The sequence below is a fragment of the Ceratocystis lukuohia genome (genome assembly GCF_044167205.1).
Source record: "Ceratocystis lukuohia strain C4212 chromosome Unknown Supercontig6_pilon, whole genome shotgun sequence".
In the NCBI taxonomy this organism is placed as follows: Eukaryota; Fungi; Ascomycota; class Sordariomycetes; order Microascales; family Ceratocystidaceae; genus Ceratocystis; species Ceratocystis lukuohia.
In genome coordinates this window covers 511,045-534,236 of record NW_027263525.1, presented here as the reverse complement: position 1 = coordinate 534,236, position 23,192 = coordinate 511,045, and the positions used below count along the sequence as shown (strand labels likewise).

Genomic DNA, 23,192 nt, shown 5'->3' with positions numbered 1-23,192 from the left:
GATTAATTAGCAAGAGAAGAATGGTAACATATACGAAATGAAGCCCCACTCTAACTCTGGCATGGGCATGGGCATGGGGTTGGGGTTGGGGAAGCATTGCATTTAGTATATATACTGTTACTACTATAGACAAAGACAGGCAAAGACGATCGATCGGCTGCTGAAACAACGCGGCCAAGAACAAGCGATCGATTTACTGAATGACGACGCCTGGTTTTTTTTGCGGAATCGCGTGAACTCGCTGTTTATATATCTATGCCCTGTTGATACATCTATTTTGTCTACCAAAACTCAATAAATCCACCATGTGTACATACAAATATATCCCGATTTACTTACGTCACCCCCTCCCCTATCACTCTCTTTCGGCTTGAAGTAGTTTATATGGCCCATCACTTCGTTTCTTCCGCTGCTGCTGCTGCCGCCGTTGTTGCTTGTGCTAGTGGCGGGCCCGCGTACGCCAACCGGCCCTTATCCATGACCACCAAAAAGTCTGCATCCCTAACAGCCTCCACGCGATGCGCAATTGTAAACACTGTGCTGCTTTGAAGTTCTTCGCGCAGCACATTCTGAATGTAAAGTGCCGTCTCCATATCAATCGATGCCGTAGCCTCGTCTAGGATGACAATCGGGCTGTGGCGTAGCACCGCACGCCCGAGTCCGATGAGCTGGCGTTGGCCTTGGCTCATGTTCTTGCCCCCGCCATCCACCGGCGATGTTAGTGAGAATGAGCCCGAGCCGTGCATGACGCGTTCGAGAACCGCTTCGCATTCGGCATCACTATACTTGTTAGCAGGGTCGAGATTGTCACGTAGGGTGCCCGGGAAAAGGACTGGGTCCTGGGCGACAAATGAGATTCTCTGGCGGAGAATATGCTTGTCCACGCGGGACAGGTCAACATCGCCAATCCAAATTGATCCAGGAGTTGAGGGCACCTGGCATGCTTCCGACTCGGCAATAGTGGTGTCTAGTAAAGAGGAAGTTGCTGTCTCTGGCTCAGTATCTGAGTATGGTGTCGCAAGCTCTGGGGCTAGGGTGGCAAGAAGCGCTAACGCCATGGTACTCTTTCCAGACCCGGTGCGCCCTGTAACAGCAACAGTCGACCCAGCAGGCACTCGCATCGAAATGTTTTGCAGGCTTGGGTCCAGGTGAGGGGCATACCTCAGTGTGACATTATCAAAGACCACATCGTCAGTCGGCGATGGCCACTCTGGCCCCGGTTTAATATCGCCTTGGGCCTCTTGGTCTAGATCTAGAAGCTCAATGACACGCTCTACAGAGACAAATTCCATCTGTAGTTGGCCATATCTTCGACATAGCACGTGAGTTGTACTAACAAAATTAGATGCTGCAGCCAGGACAAAGCCTACAGTGCCCGAGCCGTGCGATCCTAAAATGGCAGCAAGTGTCAGGGAAAAGGTCGCTACAGCAGACATCGTATCAAATCGGCTTTGAAGCCATCCCTGCAGAGACCAGTAAAAGTGATCCATCTGCTGGAAAGCATCTGTAGTCTTGATGTTGGCGTCACGAAAGTGGCTTTGTGTATGGAACGCCCGTACTGTAATCAGACCCTCCACAAGTGTTCCAAAGTTGCTCATTAGAGGTGAGAGCGACACCATTTCTAGACGTCGAAGTGACTGCGAACATGAAAGGAAGCTTAGGAACACTAGGACAAAAATAACAGTCATTATGATAGCGAGTACCAAGAATGCTGGCGCCGTCATGGCAATAACAAGCATGGCCGAAGTCCACGTGACGCCATGCCATACACAGTAGAATATATTGGCCGCTACGGAGCCGTCAACGCTACTCATGTCCGAGGTCACTCGGTTCATTAGCCGCCCAACTGGTGTTACGTCAAGAAACCGGAAGGTTGATGTGGAGATGCGGTGCATAGCTTGACGGAAAATGGTCCGACCCGCTGTATAAGACAAGGCTAGAAGAACAAGATCCGGAATCACCTGTGCAATGACCATGATAAGAGAAAGAATCGCAAACCAGAACAGCCAAGGCTTAACATCGTCCTCGGGCGAGGGTAGATTCATGTACCGTTCAAGAAGAGACCCGACGTCTGGGAGATTCAGGATTTGCGAGTTGATGGAGCTGGTGTGGTAAAAGGCATGTAGCTGCAGGTTTTGAGAAAGTTTGTAGCCCTCACCCCAGATCTTCAGAAAGTAGTAGTACAGGACATTCACACTGCGGTATGTCAGGAATCCTACAATAATGGCTAACCACCAGTATAATTTTCCTGCCTTGATGTACCGCCAATACACTGTGCTCACGACCGAGCCATGCGTGCGATGTTCTTCTTCAATAAACTTGTCGGGAATGGCATCCTTGAAACGGTCTTCCTCCGCGCTATCATCACTGTCTTCATGCGTGCTAGATGAAGAGTCAATAAAGCTGGTGGGATATTCTGTTTCAGACACAGGCGGCGAAACGTGCTGAACTACCTTGCCATCAATAATTTCTAGCTCCTGCGTGGCATACGGCTTGACTATATCAACACGATGGGTAGCAATCACCACAGTACGGCTCTTCATCAGGTTCGATGTACTGAAGAGTTTCTGCATAATACTCTCGGCTGTTTGGTGGTCTAGAGCTGCTATAGGATCATCAAGTAGCAAAATCCTCGCTTTACTGTACACAGCCCTGGCAAGGGCCACACGAGCCTTTTGTCCACCTGAAAGCCCAATGCCATTCTCGCCGATGGAAGACAAGTCACCTGCCTTGAAGCTAGCAAGATCAGGTAATAGACAGCAAGCATCCAAAACAAGGCGGTACCGCTTTTCATCAAATGGTGCGCAAAACAGAATGTTGTCACGAATTGACATGCTTTGTAGCCAGGGTATTTGCGCGCAATACGCCATCATCTCATTGGGCACAGACACTGAGCCAACATGGCGGTCAAGTTCGCCAAGAAACGCATGCATGAGAGCGCTCTTGCCACTACCAACTCTTCCGTAAACCGCAGTCAATCCACTGGAGCACGAGACATTGACATCCTCGAGAACGTTGACCGCGCTTCCTGGCCAGGAAAACCATGAATCCTTGATTTCAAGAACTGCAGGTTTATTGATGTCGATTTGGGTATGTATGCTGCCGCCAATAATCTCGCGATCAGGCTCAGCCATGAACCGTTCAATTCTCCCCATGGCCACTGCAGCGTTTAGCATAGTGGTGATGAGATCAGGAAGCTGGCGCAGACTAGACTGGAGAATAGTAAACAGGCTCAAAGCAGGGAAGGCAAGGTCGACGGTGAGCTTGTTGCCCCCAACCACCGTGTACGCCCAAAATGCAACAACAGGGAATGTGTATGCTGCGGCGCGGTTTGTCATTGTGATTAGCTTCATCAAAAGACCATTCCACACACGAAACCGAAGCTCCTTTTCGCGAACCTCGAGGATCTGGGCAAGCCAGCTGTCTTGCCAATCGTACCAGCGCAAGTGACGCAAAGACTCGATAAACTGCGAGACAAGTTGCAGCTTGGTGTCGCTGACACCTCGGCGGATATGTTCCCAAGAGTAAATAGTCTTGAGAAGCAAAGCGTTGAAGCTTTGAGCGGCAATCAATACAAGAATGCCCACAAGAGAAGATGGGCCTAGTAACTTCCAGATCAATGTAGTAGAAATGATCAGATTCAAGGGGAATGTGATGATCTCAGGGAACTCCCAGAGCCGCTGCGAGATTTCATAAACATCGTTGCGCATCAAGTTCAAGATCTTGCCTGTTGAAGCTGGTGCATTTTGGTCCTCCTTTTGCTTTTGGTCTGCGTCAGCTGCTTTGCGGTCGCCATCATCTGCCTTGTTGCCAGGAAAAGTGAAGGCTTTGCGGTTAAGGGTCTTTTCATATATCATTGTGATCATCTCGCCCCGTGAGCGTTCGTAGGCGCGTCGACAGAACCAGAGAGAGAAGAGCTCTGACTGGGCACAGGCTACGTTTGCAATGAGAATAAGAATAGCATAGACAATTGCCGCACGTATATTCCCCCCATAGATGGACGAGTCACTTGGTGATACATTGGGTTCAGCACCGAGAGCCCCTAGCAACAACCTCAAAAAAACAACAGCGCTAAATGACAAGCCTGTTTCCAAAATGGCCAGAAAAGTAGTTATCACCAAGTCGGAGCCATTGGCCTTTAGGAGCCGCACGACAATGCTTCCCTCGAGATTTGCAAAATACGCGTGAAGCCTAGCGTGCTGGAACTCAAGAGGCAGTTTCCAGACATCATCGCTGTTCAGCTGGCGCATGTTCCCAAGAGAAATCAATGGGTTCATCCAGCGCACACTCATCCATTGCCACATGGTGAGGTTATCCTCGGGACTGCGCTTCTCATTAGACGGTGGCTCAAAGGGCGCAGCGATGCCATAGGCCAAAGTCCAATGGGGACGGAGTGGCACTTGAAGCAGGTGTACGAGTAAACAAAAAGAAGGCAGCATGTTCAAGAGCCAGCTAACAACCAAATTCCGGGTCTGGTAGTCTACAGGCATTCCTAGCAATATGGCCAACTGAATAGCAAAGAGACCAGCTTGGATGACGAGCAGACCGACGGGAAGGGAGTAGTTATGTGGGAGAGACGCAGCCCAAGCAGCAGTGATAATCTAGAGAGGATTAGTGACTGGACCTACCAACATGAGATCTGTGTATGTAGAGCGAACTAACCATGGGTACCAAGCTAGCCATGAAAACGACGACGTGATGATGCAGGAACAAGCCGAGGGACAGCCCAGCGCCAACCAAGGAGACAAAACACATCAACCATTTAGTGCTGAAGCGCGGCCTGCTGCAAATGTGTGGAGATAACATCGCCCATGACGGCGCCGATTCTTGAAGCACTCTTCGATCATCGTCAAAGTCCTCGGCGGCGAAATTACGCATCCATACGGGTCGGGATTTCCACACATGGCGCAGCGAAAGAGCCGCCAGAGCCGCGAAGGTGAGTGCTGTGGGGAGGGAGCTCAGCAATGGAATACAGTCTTGGCTGAATGCCGCTTGGTGTGGGATCTATGATTGGAATTAGTAGCTGATGGATAGCGATGGATAGCGATGGATACACGAAGAAATCTCGTCTCTTTTTATTTTTATTTTCTTCTGTGTGAATTGTGCGCTCTAAAATTTCCCCAAATCTCCCAAAAATCTCCCAGAGTTTCCCCCGTTGGATAGCAGGTACGGTTACGGATCACGTAGAGGCAATTGCCTCGTCGCCGGAAGAAGAATATGAGAACATAAGATAAGTACATACCCATATGTCGCCCAAGCAGCGAGAACAGATGTCCATGGCTGGTGGGTAGAGGCTTCTTGTGTTGATGCTTTATATGGGCTAAGAACTAGACACAATTGGTAGGGATATAAGACGGACGAGATGCGGCGCTGGCGATAGCACTATCATAACCATGAAAGGTGAGATGCAATAAAAAAGAGATGGGTGGGGGTATATGAATAGCCAACGCCAACCAATGGTGACGATAGAAGACAAAAGAGAAAGTACTTGGCCGTTCACAAAAGAATGAGGTTACTAGAGTGGCCAGCATAGCCTCCTGGGGAGCTTAGTTCAGGACCAAGGTAGAATACAAGCGTGTATGTAGTTATTATATTTCCTTTTAGTATATATATCCGGGCACCCAATCAACAACACGGCAGCTGCCCTCTCCACCGCTACTTTGATTCCACATGCAATTGTTTTTCTTAACCATGTAAATAGGGATGAAGCTGACCGAGAACGGGTCTTGTGACATGCGAATATGGGCCTTGGTCTTTTCATTGATTCGTTGTACATGCTATGCCTGTTGTGCAGCCCAAAATGAGCCAAATATCGCCTTGTGGGTTTGAAGCTAGACAGGCAGGTTGGTGGGTTAGACTAGACCTATCTAGGTGAAGTGCCTTGTTAGTTTTGATGTAGTGATGATGAGCCCCGAGTCGGGCTCTAGGTCCTATGGATTAGTTAGGATCTAGAAAAAGGAGGAAACGAAGAAAAAGAAGGAAAAAGTCAAGGGCGTTTGCTCGGTACCGAGATGAGGGTTCTACCAACCTATATATGGGCCTGGACTTGTGGCTATTGAGGGAGAGGAGCTTGAGTCTTGGATGTTTTGGCCTAGACAAATCCATTTCCACACGTTGCACATCTGCGAACTTGCGACTTTGTGGCAATCTCTCTCCGTACCTCTGTCCAACTAACTGAGCACAACTGACCTTGCCGTTCATGCATGCTCTCCTGCATGTACGTACAACAAAGACGCGCAGACAACGAAGCCGCTCCTCCACTTTCTTGTTTTCTCACCGTTGTCCCCTCCTCCATCTTTTTACGAATGGCCCCCACATCAAGTTAGTAATTCATGTTCCGCTGGTTCCAGTCTCTTAAGTGTTTAAATTCCAGACCACACATTTCGTGCATGTGTCTTTGGTGTATTCATTGTGTTTCTCGCTGGCATTTGCGAATACGCAAAAACACCATACGAAAGCCACTGCTGGCAGTAAACGCGAGCAGCAAGAGAGATAGGGTATATAAAATAACAAAAGAAAAACCTGCAAAAGGTATATAAATAACAACCCCGAAGCCCAAGTCGTCCCCAAGAAAAAGAACCCCAAGAATATTCCCCTCTTGAATGTTTAAAAAATCGAAAGGCTCGGTCTTTTAACGAAGCCCATGTATACATGCTATACATCCTGTGCTGTACAGGACAATACGAGAAAACAAAAAATGGCATGAGAAGAAAAGAAGAGATACCCCCGGAAGCAAATGAAAAAGAAAAAAAAAAACACCAGATCCAAGAAATATATATCAGGACCAGAATCAACGCCACGCTAGATGAAAACAGGAATATCCTGGAGAAAAAGACAAAATGATGTGGCAGAGGTTAGAGAACAAAGGAACAAGGGTATAGACAAGCCACCCAAGAAATGGAAATAGGAAACAAAAGAAATGAAACAAAAGGCGGAACGGAACCAGCGATCCAGGCACATTTACCGCCGAGTCACGCCTGCCGACGACGACGGTCCAGACGCGCTGTCATCGGCCTCAACACGCGGGTGTACACCAGGCCACATTGGCGGTGCCTCTTGCCGCACCCCGCTCATCACGGAGCTTGAGCTATTCAAGCGCTCGTAAGCACCTGGCGACGTGGCGCTTCCCAATGAATGAACCGTCTGGGAATTCGGGTTAGCATGATCAGTGACTGAAATGCTCCGGCCTAGGACGTCTGAGCCATTAGGCTGTTGCTGAATTCCCAGGCCAGAGCTAGCTCTGAAGAGGGAGTATACAGGACGACGGCTACGTCTGCGGTCACTCTGTTGCTGTTGCTGCTGCTCCTCTTCCTCGAGCAATTGCTGAAGAGGTTCGCCCATGCGCTGGGGCGCGGGAATGTCAAATGTTGGCAGCTCCTCGAAATTGTTTTGTGGGCGGAAGCGTTCACGGATCTTCTCAGCCTGCGAAACAGCAAATTCTTCGAAACGACCGCGAATGTCCCACCGGCCAATGTCATCATGAGCACCGTGTGAAGGGCGGGTTTCTTCAGTGCGGTTGTTGAAGACTTGGACATTGCTACTGTCTTGGGCAGAGCTACGGCTCAGGATAGGTGTCGCAAGGTCGTTGAAGCTAGGCATGGCAAGCCAGCGGCGGCGACGGCCCTCGGTGGAACTGTCAGAGTTGTTGGCTTCGAGATCGGTAGCAGTGGTCGATTGAGGTTCGGTAGGGACCGTGGGCGATGTTTCCCGGAGGCGAAGGCTCTGGCTATTAGATGAGGTGTGGGTAGTAGTAATGGTTGCAGTGCTTTCCTTGGCACCAGCGCCAGGACTAGTATTAATTGTGGGCAATGCAGGAGGGGGGGGCTGGTCATCAGCCGTCCACTGGCTTCTTGTAGGACTGGTTCCCCGCGAAGGAGGCCCATCTTCAGCTACCCGCTCCATAGGAGTTTCCGACTGATGAGGGCGGCGAACGGTGTAGACGGTGCTGCTAACACTTGTCGTGTCCGTTCTGCTAATAGGAGTCACAGCAACAGGCGGTCTTTGGAGCCAGGGCGAGTCGCCCAGTGGAATATCTCGATGTGGTGCTGGAACGGTCGTAGTCGGCGGCTCATCGTGTCTCCTCGAGAGGCGTCTGAGCCTGCGCTGATTCCGCAAAGCAGACGACCAAGTCTGTTGTGTTCTAGTATTAGGAAGGCGCTTTTCGCTGCCGTCATCGTCGGTTCCGCTGGACCGTTTTCTACGGTAGACAGAGCTAGAAGAATCCAGCATTTCATCGCCATCGAAGACTTCGCGACCAAGAATGCCGTCCTTCTTTTCTTCTCGTTCCAGCGCTTCAATACGTTCCACCCATTCCCAAACTACCACACTAGCAGCGGCAGCTCCAACCCAACGGACATAGTCGCCCCACCCGGTAAACTCGGGGTTGACAATGTCCATGATGAAGAAGACGACGGGTATAAGAATAGAGACCAGCGACATCATGGCCATGAGTATCATGTTTTTCATGAGCGGGTGGTAGAAGGAATAGCGTTTTTTCATGATGGCGTAGTAAATTACCCATGCGGCGTATAGGAGGCCAAGCGACAATTGGAAGAGGTAGCTGAGAGCAGGGATGGCGTCGACAAAGGTCCTAGGATGTGTTCTTGAGGAGGCGGTGCTGTTGTACTTGAAACTGTCGAGAGCACTGAAGATAACGTCAAGTATGATGAGAGCAAAAGCAGTCCACTTGATGATAACTTTTTCGCGGTGTCGGGGGAAGAGGCGGATGAGGGTTTGGGCCTGAGCAAGCCAGAGAAATGTGTCTGAAATGAGACGGATGACTTTGAGTTCCGTGCCGTCCATGACCTCAAACTGAAGCTGCTTGGTATTGAGAACGCCGACTTCATACTGGCGCTGTGCAACATCGAAGGTGCTACTGGAGGCAATGGTGAGAGAAATGGCGACGGAGATTGCGGCGACTTTTTGTAGCCATGGCCGGCCGCCAATATTTATGCCGCCTGTTGAGCCGGAGGTGAAGCCACCGCGGCGGCCTAGATATACGATGCCTCCATCAAGGAATGACCGTGGTGTTATAAAGAGCATGATGACGAGCATGTAGGCTGTTACTGTTGTCGCGGCAAGAGCGTACATTACAGGGAATTTAGAGGCGTAGAAAGGATCGTTCAGGTCAGTGCTAGATGGTATTGTGACCGTACTTGGGTCAACTGTCGATCGTGGTTGAAGTGGATTGACGCGGGAGGGGATGTGAATATGAGGACTTGAGCATTCGAGGACATAGGAGGCAGCCCGGCCTAGATTTCGTATTATGCCGCCGTTAGCATATGAGAGGATGTTGTTTTGGAAGAGAATTGGCTGTGAGCAATCGACAGTGGCGGCGACGGCAGTAGGATGGTTGAGACCGCGGCCGAGGCCGGCTATTGGATGTAATGAGGCCATGGCGGTTCTGGATGTGGTGAGAGGCGCGCGGAGGGACGGCAAATATCGGAGGAAGATTTTTTGATTGGCGTTGCTGGTATCGTGCTGTCTGGAGCGCGACACACAGGCAGGCGAGAGAAGGTAGCTCGAAAGGGGTCGATTATAAGAATACAGGAGAAAAAGAGGAAAAAAGAGAAAAAAAAAAAAAGAAAAAGAGACGACGGCGACGACACGTCAAAGGACCGCCATGAGGCAGAAAAAACAGATAGAGACAGATACAGACACAGAGGCAGATGCAGATGCAAAGACAGAGACAGAGACAGAGACAGAGACGAAGAGACGGAGGAGGGAAAGCGCTGTGGAAAGCTGGTGGTTTGAATAATTTGGGGGCGGTGTTTTCTTGCGTTTATTGTGTGGGAGAGAGGACAGACAGACAAAGCATGGAGCAGGCTAAAAGTAGGGGTCGGAGGTCAGAGAGGAGAGAAGAGAGGAGGACGGATTGAGTGAAAACGAATTTGCGAGATAAAAAAAAAAGGTTTAGCCAAAAGAGGACAGAAAATCGAGACGATCAGAATGCGCAACAGAAAAACAAATAAGAGTCCGTTCGAGTCCAGATTTCAGATTATGGATTTCGGAGACGAAGGGGCAGGCGGGCGGCTCTTGGGTCGGTCGGTGTTGAGCTGAGCTGAGCTGGGTTGAGTTGAATCGAGCCGAGTCGAGTCGAGTCGAGTTAAGTTGAGTCAGAGGCAGATAGCAGAATCTGTGGTAGGCTGTGGATGTCGCGATCAAGGGAGAGATAGACGGACAGAGTGATTCGGTCGATTGGCTGCTGGTTGATGGACTGGGCAATAGATCACCATAACAAGTCCTTTTTAGAATGGACACAACAAGTCAAGCCAGGGCGCTGCGGTCGAGGAAGAGGCGGCTTACGGCGATGGGAAGCAGAAAGTCAGCAGTCATGTGAGTGCATAGGGAAGAAGCTAAGCGAAGAACAAAGCACAGAGCAGCAAATGCAGACACAGACGAGGACTGACGATGACGATGGTGAGATAATACAGGCAAGACAGAAGTGGGAAAAGAAGAAAATATTGGCGTTTAAGGGTATGAAAAAAGGTAAAAAATAAAATAATAAAATAAAATAAAATAGTCCCAAATAATCGAAGCTAATTAAATCACAGAGGAACATCAATTAAAATCGAGATCGAGTTTGCAGCACAAGAGCCTGCTGTTTTGAGTTGTATTTGCTGTGCTGTGCACACAGAGACGAAAAGCAAATACAGGGCCTGAAATTTTGTTTTGGGTGTGTTTTGGGGGAGGGCGGATAAAAGGAGAGGAAAAGAAGCACAGGGCCCAGGTGCTCTGTACTTTGCGACGGAGAGCAGGGTGGCCAGCATATCAGAACAAACCCCACGATGCGTTCGTGGAAAATCCTACACAACAATACCAACTGCTACATAGATCATGAAGTTTCGCCAATTTTTCAAATTATGTGTGTTTCTCATCACGGCGCCAGAGCCAGGCCCCCATCTCCAAGTTCCACGTTTTCTCCTCCCCCTTCACTTCATCCCTTCACCCTTCACCCACCAATCCTGTGCTGTGCTGTGCCCCCATTCCGCTGTCCCCTCAATGTCCCTTCTGTCCTTCTACGCTGGGGCCATGCACTTAAAACAAGAGAATGCAGGGCCCAGCGAAACTGAGACGCACAGACCGTCACCACTGTTTTCTGCTGTGGTTTATTCTCACAGGCATGCCTCGCCGCCTTCCTTCTCCTTCTGTCGGCCGCTCATCTCTCAGCTATGTCCAGCCCAGAAGTCCTGTCCCCTATGCTTCCAGCATTTCATATCGTAGGTTCATATTTCGAACAACCCATGAATAAAATTCAAAGCCGCCTCTTTCTCCCAGCTCCCCCATTGCATAAGCCCGCCCAAACAGCCAGGAACGTAAAGCTACAAAAGCCGAAGTCAGAGCCACAGCCAGCGCTAAAACCAGAACCATAACCAGAGCCAGAGCCAGAGCCAAAAGCCAAAAGCCAAAAGCCAGAAGCTTAGGCCACACCTTATTGCTTACCTCCGGGTCTCTAGTGGCTGTCCCAGCAGCGCCGCAAAAGCCTGTGGCAGCCAAGTTACAGCAGCCTGACCACTAAATCAGCAGGAAGGGGCGCCCCCAGAGTCCCCTGGCTAGCAGCATGTCAGTCCCTGGGCTCCCTGAGTGGAGCATGTGGAGAACCCCTTATGCTACGCACCGCACTACCCAACTGCGTAACACTATCTCAGGATCTAACCACCACTAGCCTATTCCAGCCTGTCGAAAAGACCTGACGCAAAAGAGAGGCACTTGTGCGGTCGACCTCTAGACGCTACGTGATCGTCCATGTTTGATGTGCCTTGCCAAAGCTTGGAGGGCAGGAGAAGAACGGCCAAGCTGAACAGCTTCCAGCACGCACCTGTCCTCGATTTACTGTTGTCTCTGTGTCTCTTCTTACGTATTCTCGCCCTCTTGTTTCTGACCCCCTCCTTGTTCGTGAAACGTGCCGAATATGCCCATACATGATGCCTCTCCTCTCTTAAGAGACGTCACACATGCCAGCAATCTACGGCATACATGTGTCTCTGTCGTTGCCAGTGTTCCCCTCCACATCACCACTCTACATCCCAAGATCCACAGGCCCAGAGTCCAGGCCAAGAAATCAAGGCCAGCATCCATCCCACTGTCAAACGCTCTCGTCTGCACATCATCCATCAATCCCATAGTGTTACTGCATACTACAATGAGATTCTCTCCTCCCAGCAAGAAAAAAAAAGAGTCTAGGCCCAGCATTCCCTGTATTCCGATTGGCCGTTCCCTTTGAAGCCCCGCTCTGCTATGTCCCTTCCCATGCAAGCTAAAAACCAAGCCTTTTTAGCCGTAAAGCTTAGCACTAATCCAAGCCAGGCCCGCTGGAATCAACCTACCACTACACTCTTCGTTACTCGCTCTTCTCTCCCTCCCTGTTCCTAGTGCTCTAATTCTGCCCTTCTTGCTTGCTTGATCACCTGCTTCTTGGCAAACAATGCAACCAACTTTTACTTCTCTCTGCCTCTGCTACCGCTAGGCCTCCCGCCCGCCCTTCTTCTCAGCTCTCTCCTACATTTATAGCGTGCATGCATATGCCGCCAAGCCCTGGAGAATCTCAACCCGTCTGTCTCCCTTTCCATTCTCGTTCTCCTTCATCCCAACTTTCTTTCTGCGTTGCTATTTCTTATTTTCCTGTTCCATGCCATGTCGAATTGCATCATTGCCAGAGTTTTTATTTTTTTTTTTTATTTTTTTTCCCTTTTTTCTTCTTTTTGTGCGTAATGTCCCAGGTTGCTGTCACACCTCACCAGTTTTTTTCCTTTGTTCTTCACGGCTTCTTTCTCGGCATAATATGCCGCCGCGAACAACGGGAGAAAACAGGGAACCATACAAACAGGCAATCTACCTGCTTGTCACTCGGTTTGTCTAACCATGCACTGACAAAAAGATCAAGAAAAAGTTCCCGTATACAAAGCAGTCCCTTTGTATTGTGTATGTGCGCTGTTCATGTGTCTTGTGGCCAGCGACCTGTCAAAAAAAAATGACGGTCAAAAAGAATTCATTCATCGTGACTGTCGTTTCCCGGTTAACCCTATCCAATTATCCAATATAAACCCTTATTTACCCAATTAGCATGACAATGTACATAGCATGACTCCTCCCATACACTCTAGCTTATATGACATCACATCACTGCACACTCTGAGCTTATTGCCACCACTGCATGTGTGTACTCTAGAACCTTCTCCCACGACAACCCCTCTGGAATTGCAAAGTCGCCATCACGCCCTGCAAGCACAATACATGTGTATTTCCTGCTCTCAAGATGCCTGCGGACTGCTAACACTATGTGCTCCGGCAAACACATGACGACAATTTTGTTGCGAAGGACAAGCAGAAACTCGTGATCCCTGTCCGGGTTCAGCGCTACAAATGTCACGTCTTTGGCCGGGGCTGCCTTGAGCGCTCGCGATAGCGCGTCATAGCGACCGTAAAGCTCCCATGTGGCATGGCCGTCACGCGTCTTGATGTAGTGCGCGCCGGCGACACCCAGAGCGACTACCTCTAGCCGGGCACCTAGGACTACCGGGGTCATGCGTGTACAAGTTTGACGGTCAGGCCACTCGCTCAACGTCAGCGGCTCGCTCTGGGTCCATGCTACGTAGCTGCCATGTGGGCCAAAGACGACGCGTACATCATCGGGCCGGTTTGCAGCCAGAAATGTGTTGAGTCGCCCGTACGTCGCCTCCGCTGTCGGACTGGTTAGAAAAACGTTGCGTTCCCACTTCCAGTCACGATAGTTGACCATGACACCCTCGACACTGTGCTGCCAGCTGACGCACATGGTTTGCCAGCTTTCGTCAAAGACACTCAAGTGCTCGCCGGGCGGCAGGTTGTGAGAAGCATCGTTGAAGCCGGTGGACAGGAAGTAGCGGTCATCGCCGCGGAAGAAGAAAAAAAAGTGGTTTTTGATTGGGCCGATGGCTTGCATGGTGGATAGGTTGAGACAGAAGCTGGACTGGACTACACGTCTCGTATTGTCTCTTGTACGCACATACGCGTTTTCTCTTTCTTTCTCTCTCACCTGCGTTACTTCGGGGCTCCGTGGTGGGGAAGCTCCAGAAGAGGGCGCCCGGGACACGCAATCCAGGAGCACAGCACGGGAGGCCGGAGGGCGTCTACGTAAGAGGGATGTGCTTGTGCCGCAACAAGTAAGACGTCACGTCGCTCTTTACTCTTGTAGAAAGACGGTCGGAAGCGTAATCCCAGTTGAACGACTGGAATGAAGCAGGAGCAAAAAAACCAGGCCTAGAAGCTCGAAGCAATTGAGAATCGCAGGGAGGAGTAGGAGAACACAAGCCAGGAAAAACGCCGTTTAGGGCTAACAAACAAAAGGAAGCCAAAAGGTTGTAATGATGGTGATAGTTTGACCCAGCAATCAAAGAAAAAAAGAAGGAGCAGCAATGAAGAGGTTGGCGAGAGCTAGAGAACAACCAAAGTAAAAGAAAAAAAAGGCGAGAATTTCTGAAGATTCGAGGAGAAAGAAAAAAAAAAAAGAAAAGTAGCAACTTGCAACTATATTAAACAAGAAAATAAAACGCAAGGCTGTTCTCTGTTGGCTGAAGCTTCTGCAGGCCCCCTTGCATTTTTATTGCATTGTTTTTTTTGGTAGTTAGTTAATTCGTTACTCTCCCATTTTCCAACCTCTTTCTTTTTGGTTGATGCTATTTGTTGGTGTGACCTTGCGAAAAACTACATCACGACGTTGTTCGTTTGGGCCTCTTCTTCTTGCTCATGACATGACTGTGTGCTAAGATATTCTATTGGTTTATTGTATAAAAAAGCAGGAAAAGTGATAGAAAAAGAAGAAAAAAAAAATAATAAAGCGGCAGCAAAAAAACCCCCAAGCCCTCTTTACTTCCTTCAATATGAACCTCCCAGAAAACTAGAAAAAAGCTCACTAAACCATCAAGCCAAAAGATAATGGGCGGAAAATAAAAGAAAAACGCCATGTTCGCCAGCTCTTGAAACAAAAATACAAAAAGAAACACAATTCAAACCTCGTTGGATATCACAACCTACAGGCTGTATGCAGTCCGTCATGGCGACAGAAGATGCACCATACCTTGTAGTAGATCCTCTTGACTGATTTCATCTTCCTCCCCCCACCTCATTCATCTTCGTCACTCTCAGATGCCAGCCCACGGTAATGCATCTTGCAGGTCCACTCGCCCGAAAAGTCCACAGCATGGCGTGCTTTGATTCCCGCCTTCTTCCACACTGCCGTGTCGAGTCCGATATCGACGATAAATAGCCGCCACTCATTGCCGTCTGTGACGGTGCTGCGCAAGGTCTCAGCTGTGGCGCTTAGAGCCAGATCTTCTTCAATAGTTGGGTAGATCGCCTCGGCAAGACACTTCTTGGGTGCCGCAAACGATACCACGTACCGCGGCTTGACACACAACGGCAGTCCGTCAATTATGGAGATCCTGCCCGTCGACGGATCTACCCCTGACGGAATGTCCAGCGAGATCACAAACCCTGGGTCTTTGCTGACCCAATGGATCAGCTCGTATACCGTTGTTTGTTCCCCTGTCCGAAGCTCCTCAAACGGAACCGTCAGGCCTAATAGACCGTCGATGATTAGTGTTGACGTGATGGGACTGCCATTCTCCTTAGCTGTTCTATAGAGATCAAAGAGCTCCTGCTTGTCGTACACGCGGCCACCAAAGTTGCGGAATAGGCGCACTTGGTGTCGCACGGCATCAATCAGCAGCGAATCGCGGTCCAGGTCAACTACGCAAAGAATCACCTCCACTCCTTTGCATCTAAGTTGTCTGGCAGCTGCAATAGCCCGCGCACCAGATTTGTTGTTTCCAGCAAGCACTAGTACAACGCACTTTTGTATCAGATCCGACATAGGGTGGTCGGGATTGGCCACACCTAGCCCATGTCGCACTGCCGGGTCCTGTAACGTGTGTAGCGTGACTTCGGCTACACCGCGACCTGCGTTTTCCGTCAGCACAACCTCTGGCATGCCGAGCTCGTTGACTGCTGTATTCTCAAGGGTAATCATTTGCAACGGGGATACGGGGTCGATGTATCGGTTTGAGGGCTCCAGGTAAAAGCCCACGATATGCTCCTTTAACTGTACAGACTCCAAATGTTAGTAAGCTTTACGTTTGTTTGCTCAGGATAGAAAAGGTCTTGAATGGAGGAGACCTACCTGAGAACTTACTCTGCTTACGGCGGGCTGTGGTAAACCAGGAACTATACTAGGCTTCCTGATAGACTGCTGGCGGCTAAGTCCTGGCCTTCCATCATTCTTGCGGGTGGGTTTATTGCTGCGTCGATCTTCAATGTGCACATCTGCCTCACTATTCCAGAAGTCGTCATGAGTCTTCAGCGATGGTGACATATCCAGCACATTCTCTGAATGATGAAGATTCTTGCCGCCCGCAGTTCCGGGCTTCGCCTTGAGGTTGTGGTAGACAAGCCTCTCGTCTTCGCGGATTGTATCGCACTTGGTAATTTCTTCAAATACCGTGCGCTTGTCAAACTTGGCTAGTCCGCCCGCGAAATCAAACTCGTTCTTATCTGTCAAGTCCTCGGACGCCCAACCGCCACCCGCTGCTAACTTGGAGTTTCTCTTGAGCGCAGTGAACGGTTGAAACGACTTGGCATTTTCCAGCAGAGGGGTGTTGCGCCAGCCTTTCCCGCGACCAGCTCCTGAGCAATTACTATTCTGGCCCTGCTGTTGCTGCTGTTGCTCTTTTTTCCGACGGTGGCGGGCAAGACGGGCTTCCCTAGTTTGCGTCTTGGGAATCTTGGCAATGGCCTGAGCCTTGATTTGTTGTAAATCCATTTTGGCTACTCCGGTTTCTATGGCTGACATTTCAATGGCTATGCTTGGGGAGTTCAAAACTTGAGCAGATTGGGGTGTGTTGACAGCATCACCAGGAGTAGATCCGGTGCTAACCAGAGGAGACATGCCCTCCTTGACCAACTTCAGATTTTCGTCAACTTCACTACCAGAACGAGTTGAAGTTGGTTTTCCAACACTGATGATAGCGGGGTCCACAAAGGCTTTCGTCGGCTGGGGCTTGAATTGGGGATTGGGCTGGTGGCTTAGAGGGATATTGATTGGGCCCGTTAGAGTTTCAGCTTGAGGCTGGGCCTGAGGGGTCTGTGGTTGAGAGAGGACTTTCGCTTTCGGGGCCATCGTCTTGGGCGCTATTGTCTTTAGGGCTATGGTTGTAGATGGTGAAATTGAGGACACAGGAGTGTTAATGGCGGGCGAGGCGGGGCCGGGGGCGGAAGCAGCAACGGGGATGTATTTCTGAGGGTTAATGACCTCAACATTGGACAGATCTCGGATTGATATATCGAGGCTTGGGGCGGTGGAAGGGCGGGCACCAAGTATCACGACTGCAGTAGAGAAGAGGAGAGCGGAGTGTTAGTAGGGGAGCAGAGACAGTACCGTAGGTTGCAATGTAGCAACAAAGGAACATGAAGGATCTACTTGCCATCTTGTAGCTGGAGGCTCACTCCGGGCACGGCTTTGGCAATATTTCCACGAACCCGAAGCCCAGGCGGGTTGTGGAAGGTTACCAGAACATGCAAGCCAAGCACCTCTTTATCCATCTCGAATCACTGGAGCGCAGTTTTTCAACGGGAAGAGCGGAGTCTCTTGAAGCTGTTCGAATAAATGAAAGGCGTTAGTTAAGACAAGACTATTTATTTATTCCTGCATACCAACAGCTAGTTGGAAGTGTACACGTAGGAAGCAGAAATTAGTGGCATGACATCATTGGATCTAGGTGATCAAACACTTAATGGGAACTAGGGATAAAGCCGCCGACATCGACAGAGCAGTCAACAACGTGCCGAGGGCGCAGGGTGCTGCAAGCCCCACGGTTTGGTCGCAGCGAGGGCGGTGATGGTGGGTAATGGATGGGAAGATTGCGATGACGTGTGATGTGGAATATTGGTGGTTGCTTGCAGACTATAGGCTTTGCCTCAAGCGCGTTCTGTGATTTTTAATTGATGCGGGCAAAGAATTTACATCGACATCGGGACCAAAACGCACAAGAAAGGCTACCAACAAGACAATACAGATCTTCTTGTGAACAGTGGGGGGAGAGGCTTTCATCAGAGCAAAAGCCAAAGGGTACAAAAGAACATTGACACACCAAGAAAAGTCAGAATAAAAGTCAAAAGTAAACTCACATGTTCGAATTGTTGAGCAGCTGGAATCTTGCCCAAGTCTCCCGATTATTCTGTTTTGATGATGACTGCGAACCAATATGCGATAGAAATGTGATGGATAAAAAGGGAGCTAGGATGCCCTCTAATAACTGACCCTTATTCGCCTCTTTTTTCTGGGGGGGGGAGGGGAAGGGAGCCCCAAGGTTGGTTGATATTGCAGGATGAAATGGAGCCAAGGAGAGTTTTGAGGAGGTCAAGTGTTAGGTCAAAGCAGCCACAGCACATCAATGTAGATGAAAAGCTGGTGAATAAAAACGATAGATGTTAACACTGAAAGCGAAGAGCGAGAGTCGAACCAAGAACCGTGCAAAAAGGCCCCTGATCCCAGACAAGGTTTTTTGCTTATCGATAGAAGCTATAGTGGTCACGTGTCAGCGCGTCTATTTTCGTGTACTGTGGAGTCCTAGCAAAGAAAGTAGCAAAAAATAGAAAGTAGCACATAGCTAATTTGTAGCAGGGTGAAACAACACGAATGGTTGAGCGAAATGACTATCGTATGTATATTTGATGAAGTACATACAACAAATAGCTAGATAGAAACTGGTAAGAGCATCACAAACCACTAAAAATACATCTCCCCAACTGGGAATCGAACCCAGGTCACCTGCGTGACAAGCAGGTATGATCACCACTACACTATTGAGGATAAGCTATTTGCCGGTATATCGAGCTCTTGTTTGTCAATTTGTGATTTCGGCGAAAGTTGGAAGTTTGCCTCCGAATATTTTTTTATTTTATTTTTTTTGTATATGACGACTACAGGAGGACGGCGAGTAACAAGCTTGCTTGAAAGCATACGTGCTTCTCTCGCCCGAGGTCTGCGGCCAACCTCGCAGAGGGACGGTTCTGTCTGGTAAGCAATCCGGCGTCGTTTGATCTTGGTGATTCCAGTAGACGATAAATATATTCAAATCAAATCAAAGCAATGCCTCTGAATCTCAGCATACAACTATAAAGTTGGAATATATTTAATCTTGGCGATTATAGTAGATGTTAAATAAAGCTAAGCAAGTTCAAGAGGAAGCAAAAAGATAATAGGTTCGGAAGGAGGGTGTTGAGGGGGGGGGCTCTGAGGCAGCGTCTGGCGGAAGAGCCTCCTGGATGCAATGCTGGCTCAATAAAGGCACAGAAAATCCCAGAAGTCGACACACGGCTACCCAGAAGTGATGCTGGGAGACGACAACATCTAAGCCACTTCCGTCTAGAACACGCCGTCCAATTTGCTTTGGAAAATGAATAGATAGATGGACGTTCAATAGGACAAATAAACAAACAAGAAAGGAATAAAAGGGATTAATCAAACATGCGAAAAGCTTCAAAAGCAGCTCAATACGGCTATAGACATGCGATATAGGCGGGAAGGGATGAAAAGCCTCTGGTCCTTTGCACATGCCACATTAAACGTGGAGTAGGTATGCGTGATACCCTGTCTCATCTTCACGTATATCTGCAGCTTGAAAGTACACCTTCTGTGTCTATTTATTTCCCTTCCTCTTCCTCCCCCCTTCCTTCTTCGCCTTTCCCCTCTCAAGTCTTCTTGAACACGTCCGTGATGTGTCCTTGATTCATCCCCTTCTTCGCCTTCTCCACGCTATACAGCTGATTATAGAAGGCGGTGACTTTCGGATGTGCCATGATTTTGTTCTTTTCAAAACCCAAGACTCGCAGACCGGCCTGGCTTGTCGCACGACTCAGTGCCACATATGCCTGGCCCTTTTCGAAAATTCGACGCAAATCGACTGATACGCGCTCCAGCGTCTGGCCCTGTGCCTTGTGGATTGATAACGCCCATGCTAGAATCAGTGGAACTTGGCTACGGGTGGCTTGCACTTCACCATTAGGCAGTTCAACCTTCCACTCTTCGGGAACCACGTGAATACGTATGGTGTTTCCGGTGGCTGCCACGGGGAATTCAACTACCGGGTACTTGATGGCGTCCATCATTCCCTCCGGCGTCTTGGCAAACTTCTTGGCCGCCTTTTCGCCACTAACGAGGTACAATTCCGGGGCCATGGCCTCCATCCTTGATGCATAGCCCCATTCTAGCTCGGTCTTGAAGCTGACCACTTTTCCAATCAACCCGTTGAACAGCTGACTGTCGTCCTTGTTTTTGATCAACATGACTTGTGCACCAACCTTGAGCTCAAGCATCTTGGGGCACATCATGTTGGATAGTAGCTTCTCTCGAAAATTCGGGTCGCCCGTGTCATAGGCCTCAAACTTATGGATTGCACCTGGAAGCTCTTTAAGGCGACGAATGTTGGCGTTTTCGACTTCGTTTCGAGTGGCGAAAAGATCAGTCGTTTCAAGGCCGTCGTTAAACTTTAAAGGCCGCGACAGCTTCTTGAATGCCTGGACGCTCTGGTCACTGATGCGACCCAAACGCATCTCGTTGAGCATGCCTGCGAACTCGGGGTCCCGCTGACGGAAAACCTGCGTGAGCCCAATGGTGTGTTGAACTGATGTCGCCCATGTTGCAGCCTCAAACGAAAATTTGGCCATGCGGTTCTGGCTATCAGGAACAGGAGGCAATTGGAAAAAGTCACCCGTGAGAACCAACTGGATGCCACCCCAGGGCTTGGCGTTGTTTCTAATCTTGCGGGCTATCATATCTAGTTTATCAAAGAGGTCTCCATCTACCATTGAGATCTCGTCGATAACTAAACACTTGGTTTTGATCCAGCGGTTCTTGGCTTTTGGATTGCGGCGAACCTTCTTTGTCAAGACATCTACGGCATCCTTGCCAATACCAATACCTACAGTGTTTTGTACGGTGTTAGAAATTTATGGAAAAGAACATTTCGGGTAACCTGAGTCTGCATATTCCATATGCTATGCTTACCAGCAAAACTGTGAAGCGTGATGCCGCCAATATTGCAAGCCGCAAGACCAGTTGACGCAGTAACAGCGAGCTTTTCGGGGTCTCTGGCCCATTTCTTGCGTAGGTCCTTGATAATGGACCTCATGAGCACTGATTTTCCAGTACCGGCAGGGCCGGTGAAAAAGACTGATTTCCCTCGGTTAACCACTATGTTGAGCACTTCGCTTTGCTCAGAACTGAGGAATACGGGGGCAAACGCTTTTGATGGGTCTACTATAGATGCGGGAGCTTGTTTACCATCTTTAGGGCCTTGGCTGTCGCCGCTGCCACCAGATGCATTAGAAGCAGGAGTAGCAGGAGTAGCAGAGCCACCGGAACTTTCTGAAGCAGCAGCAGGATCCTTCTTGAGTTTTGCAGTAGCTTTGTTTATAGGGTTATTGAGTATCATAGACTCGATTTTTTCCTGTGTTGTTGGTGCAGGTTGGGCGGGCTCAATTTTAGCATCAGGGTCAGGACTATGGCTGGTCCAGCCGGAGCCTTCCGGCAAACGCTGTCTCTTCACAGCTACATGGGGTGCTGTTGGGGCATTCGAAAGAGTGCGTTTGTGCTGAGTCGATGAAGTGGCGGAAGTTGTCGGGGGCGGTTGGTTGCGATGTGCCTCTGGCGAGGAAGACCAAGGGATATCTTGAGTAGCAGCCAGCGGTGGCAGCTTAGTGGCGAGTTTGCGAGGTGGTGCAGCTACGGGAAGCGCAGCGGGCGGGCCTGATTCGGCGAGGGGATCGTCAGAGAAATCGTCGAGGTCAAGGTCCTCAAAGCCATGGTCTTTTGCGAACTGATCGCCGGAGAGAAAGCTGCTTGTTTTTGGTGGTGTATCTGCAAAGGAGGAAGACGAGTTTCCGCATATTGAAGCCAACTTCGAAGTACCAAAAGCTGGTGGTGGTGGTGGTTGGCGAGTATGCTTGATTGATGTGGAGGCGGAAGCCCTTGGCGGATGAATAGAAGCTGACCCTTCTAATTTTGCTATCGTTGATTTTTGAGCGCTAAACATCTGTGAGATATTTTGATTGGAAGATGTGCCCGATCGCCTGGAACCAAGATTTAGTTTGGCCGCTGATATTGGTGGCCGGGATATTAGGGCGGCTTCGGCCTTATACTTGTCGTCTGAGAGCATAACTAAGGGTGGCACTGATTGTGATTGTGATTGTGTAGAGTAGAGATTAAGTCGAGGCTGTTGGTGTGTTTGGGGGGAGGCTAAGGAGAGAGGCGTAACAAAGAACTCGCCGCGGGTTATAGTTTGATCAAAGAGCCAGGTCAGTCGATCAGAATGGCTGCTTCTTGGAGTAATGCGCATGGAAAGAAGCGTCCCAAGAAAATGCAAGGGATGACAGATGAATAAATGGGCGTGTAAATATCAAGGGAGGAAAGAGCAAGGAGAGTTGGACAACATACGTCGCTCTGTATCAGGACAGAGAAACAAACAGGCAAGGTACGTAGGTTAGGGTAGTTTGATTAGCTTCAGATGAGGCTATTAGGGCAAAGGAAGGAGAGGAGAGAGAAAACAGCAACTGCTGCTAACAGAGATACCAGACTGAAGCCTGAATGGACAAGAATCACAGACAGGCAGCAATAGTGGGTAGGTTAAATGGACTCTAGCATTACCTACTGCATTGTGAAAAAAAAAAACCGCGACGACGCGTATAGAGGGGGAGGGACACAATAAGTGGGTCTCCAGTAAACACTCTGTGTCGTTGTCGCCAAGCTTTCCTCATGGGGTCTCGAGCCAGACTTAGAATCTTTATCAAATCGGTAACCTTCGCCTTATATTAATAAACCTAGGGCAAACTTTAAGAAATAAATATTGAAAAATCATTTTTCATAGAAAGGAACGCATAGATCTCCAGCTGTACCTGCTGCGTTGCTTAGTCCAAAACAAGGATTGCGGAATAGAAGAGAAAAGCAGGAGCCGTAACAAACCCAAAGATAAACCAACACCACTCCCTTAACGCTACTCACAAAGAATACAGAAAGTTGAGTGCGAAAGATGATAAAAGGAAATAAAAGGACCGCAGGGTGTCAACACGGCAAACAAGTTAGATGTACATACAATAAAAGAGGGGAATGAAGAAGAAATGAAAGCAGCAAGAACACAGGCTAGAATAATACAGATGGTAAA

The 23,192-nt window shown here is 49.3% G+C and overlaps 5 protein-coding genes across 5 annotated transcripts; all 5 read right to left on the bottom strand.

Annotated features, from left to right (window-relative positions):
• Window positions 1-392: 392 nt before the first annotated feature.
• Window positions 393-5,278, bottom strand: HOO65_060144 (Canalicular multispecific organic anion transporter 1; the record flags this gene model as incomplete). Its single annotated transcript, XM_071003601.1, has 3 exons — window positions 393-4,601; window positions 4,663-5,004; window positions 5,243-5,278. The coding sequence occupies 3 exons, from the start codon at window positions 5,276-5,278 to the stop codon at window positions 393-395; spliced, it is 4,587 nt and encodes a 1,528-aa protein (XP_070857494.1).
• Window positions 5,279-6,960: 1,682 nt separating this feature from the next.
• HOO65_060143 (pH-response regulator protein palH/prr-4) lies at window positions 6,961-9,396 on the bottom strand (the record flags this gene model as incomplete). Its single annotated transcript, XM_071001065.1, has 1 exon — window positions 6,961-9,396. One exon carries the CDS (start codon window positions 9,394-9,396, stop codon window positions 6,961-6,963), a length of 2,436 nt encoding a protein of 811 aa, XP_070857493.1.
• A 3,718-nt stretch (window positions 9,397-13,114) lies between these two features.
• Window positions 13,115-13,921, bottom strand: HOO65_060142 (uncharacterized protein; the record flags this gene model as incomplete). The annotated part of the gene is made up of 1 exon (XM_071001064.1): window positions 13,115-13,921. The coding sequence occupies one exon, from the start codon at window positions 13,919-13,921 to the stop codon at window positions 13,115-13,117; it is 807 nt and encodes a 268-aa protein (XP_070857492.1).
• Window positions 13,922-15,100: 1,179 nt separating this feature from the next.
• On the bottom strand, window positions 15,101-17,459 carry HOO65_060141 (Enhancer of mRNA-decapping protein 3; the record flags this gene model as incomplete). Its single annotated transcript, XM_071003721.1, has 3 exons — window positions 15,101-16,087; window positions 16,169-17,358; window positions 17,453-17,459. The coding sequence occupies 3 exons, from the start codon at window positions 17,457-17,459 to the stop codon at window positions 15,101-15,103; spliced, it is 2,184 nt and encodes a 727-aa protein (XP_070857491.1).
• Window positions 17,460-19,725: 2,266 nt separating this feature from the next.
• HOO65_060140 (DNA repair and recombination protein pif1) lies at window positions 19,726-22,067 on the bottom strand (the record flags this gene model as incomplete). The annotated part of the gene is made up of 2 exons (XM_071003724.1): window positions 19,726-20,954; window positions 21,041-22,067. 2 exons carry the CDS (start codon window positions 22,065-22,067, stop codon window positions 19,726-19,728), a joined length of 2,256 nt encoding a protein of 751 aa, XP_070857490.1.
• Window positions 22,068-23,192: the final 1,125 nt, after the last annotated feature.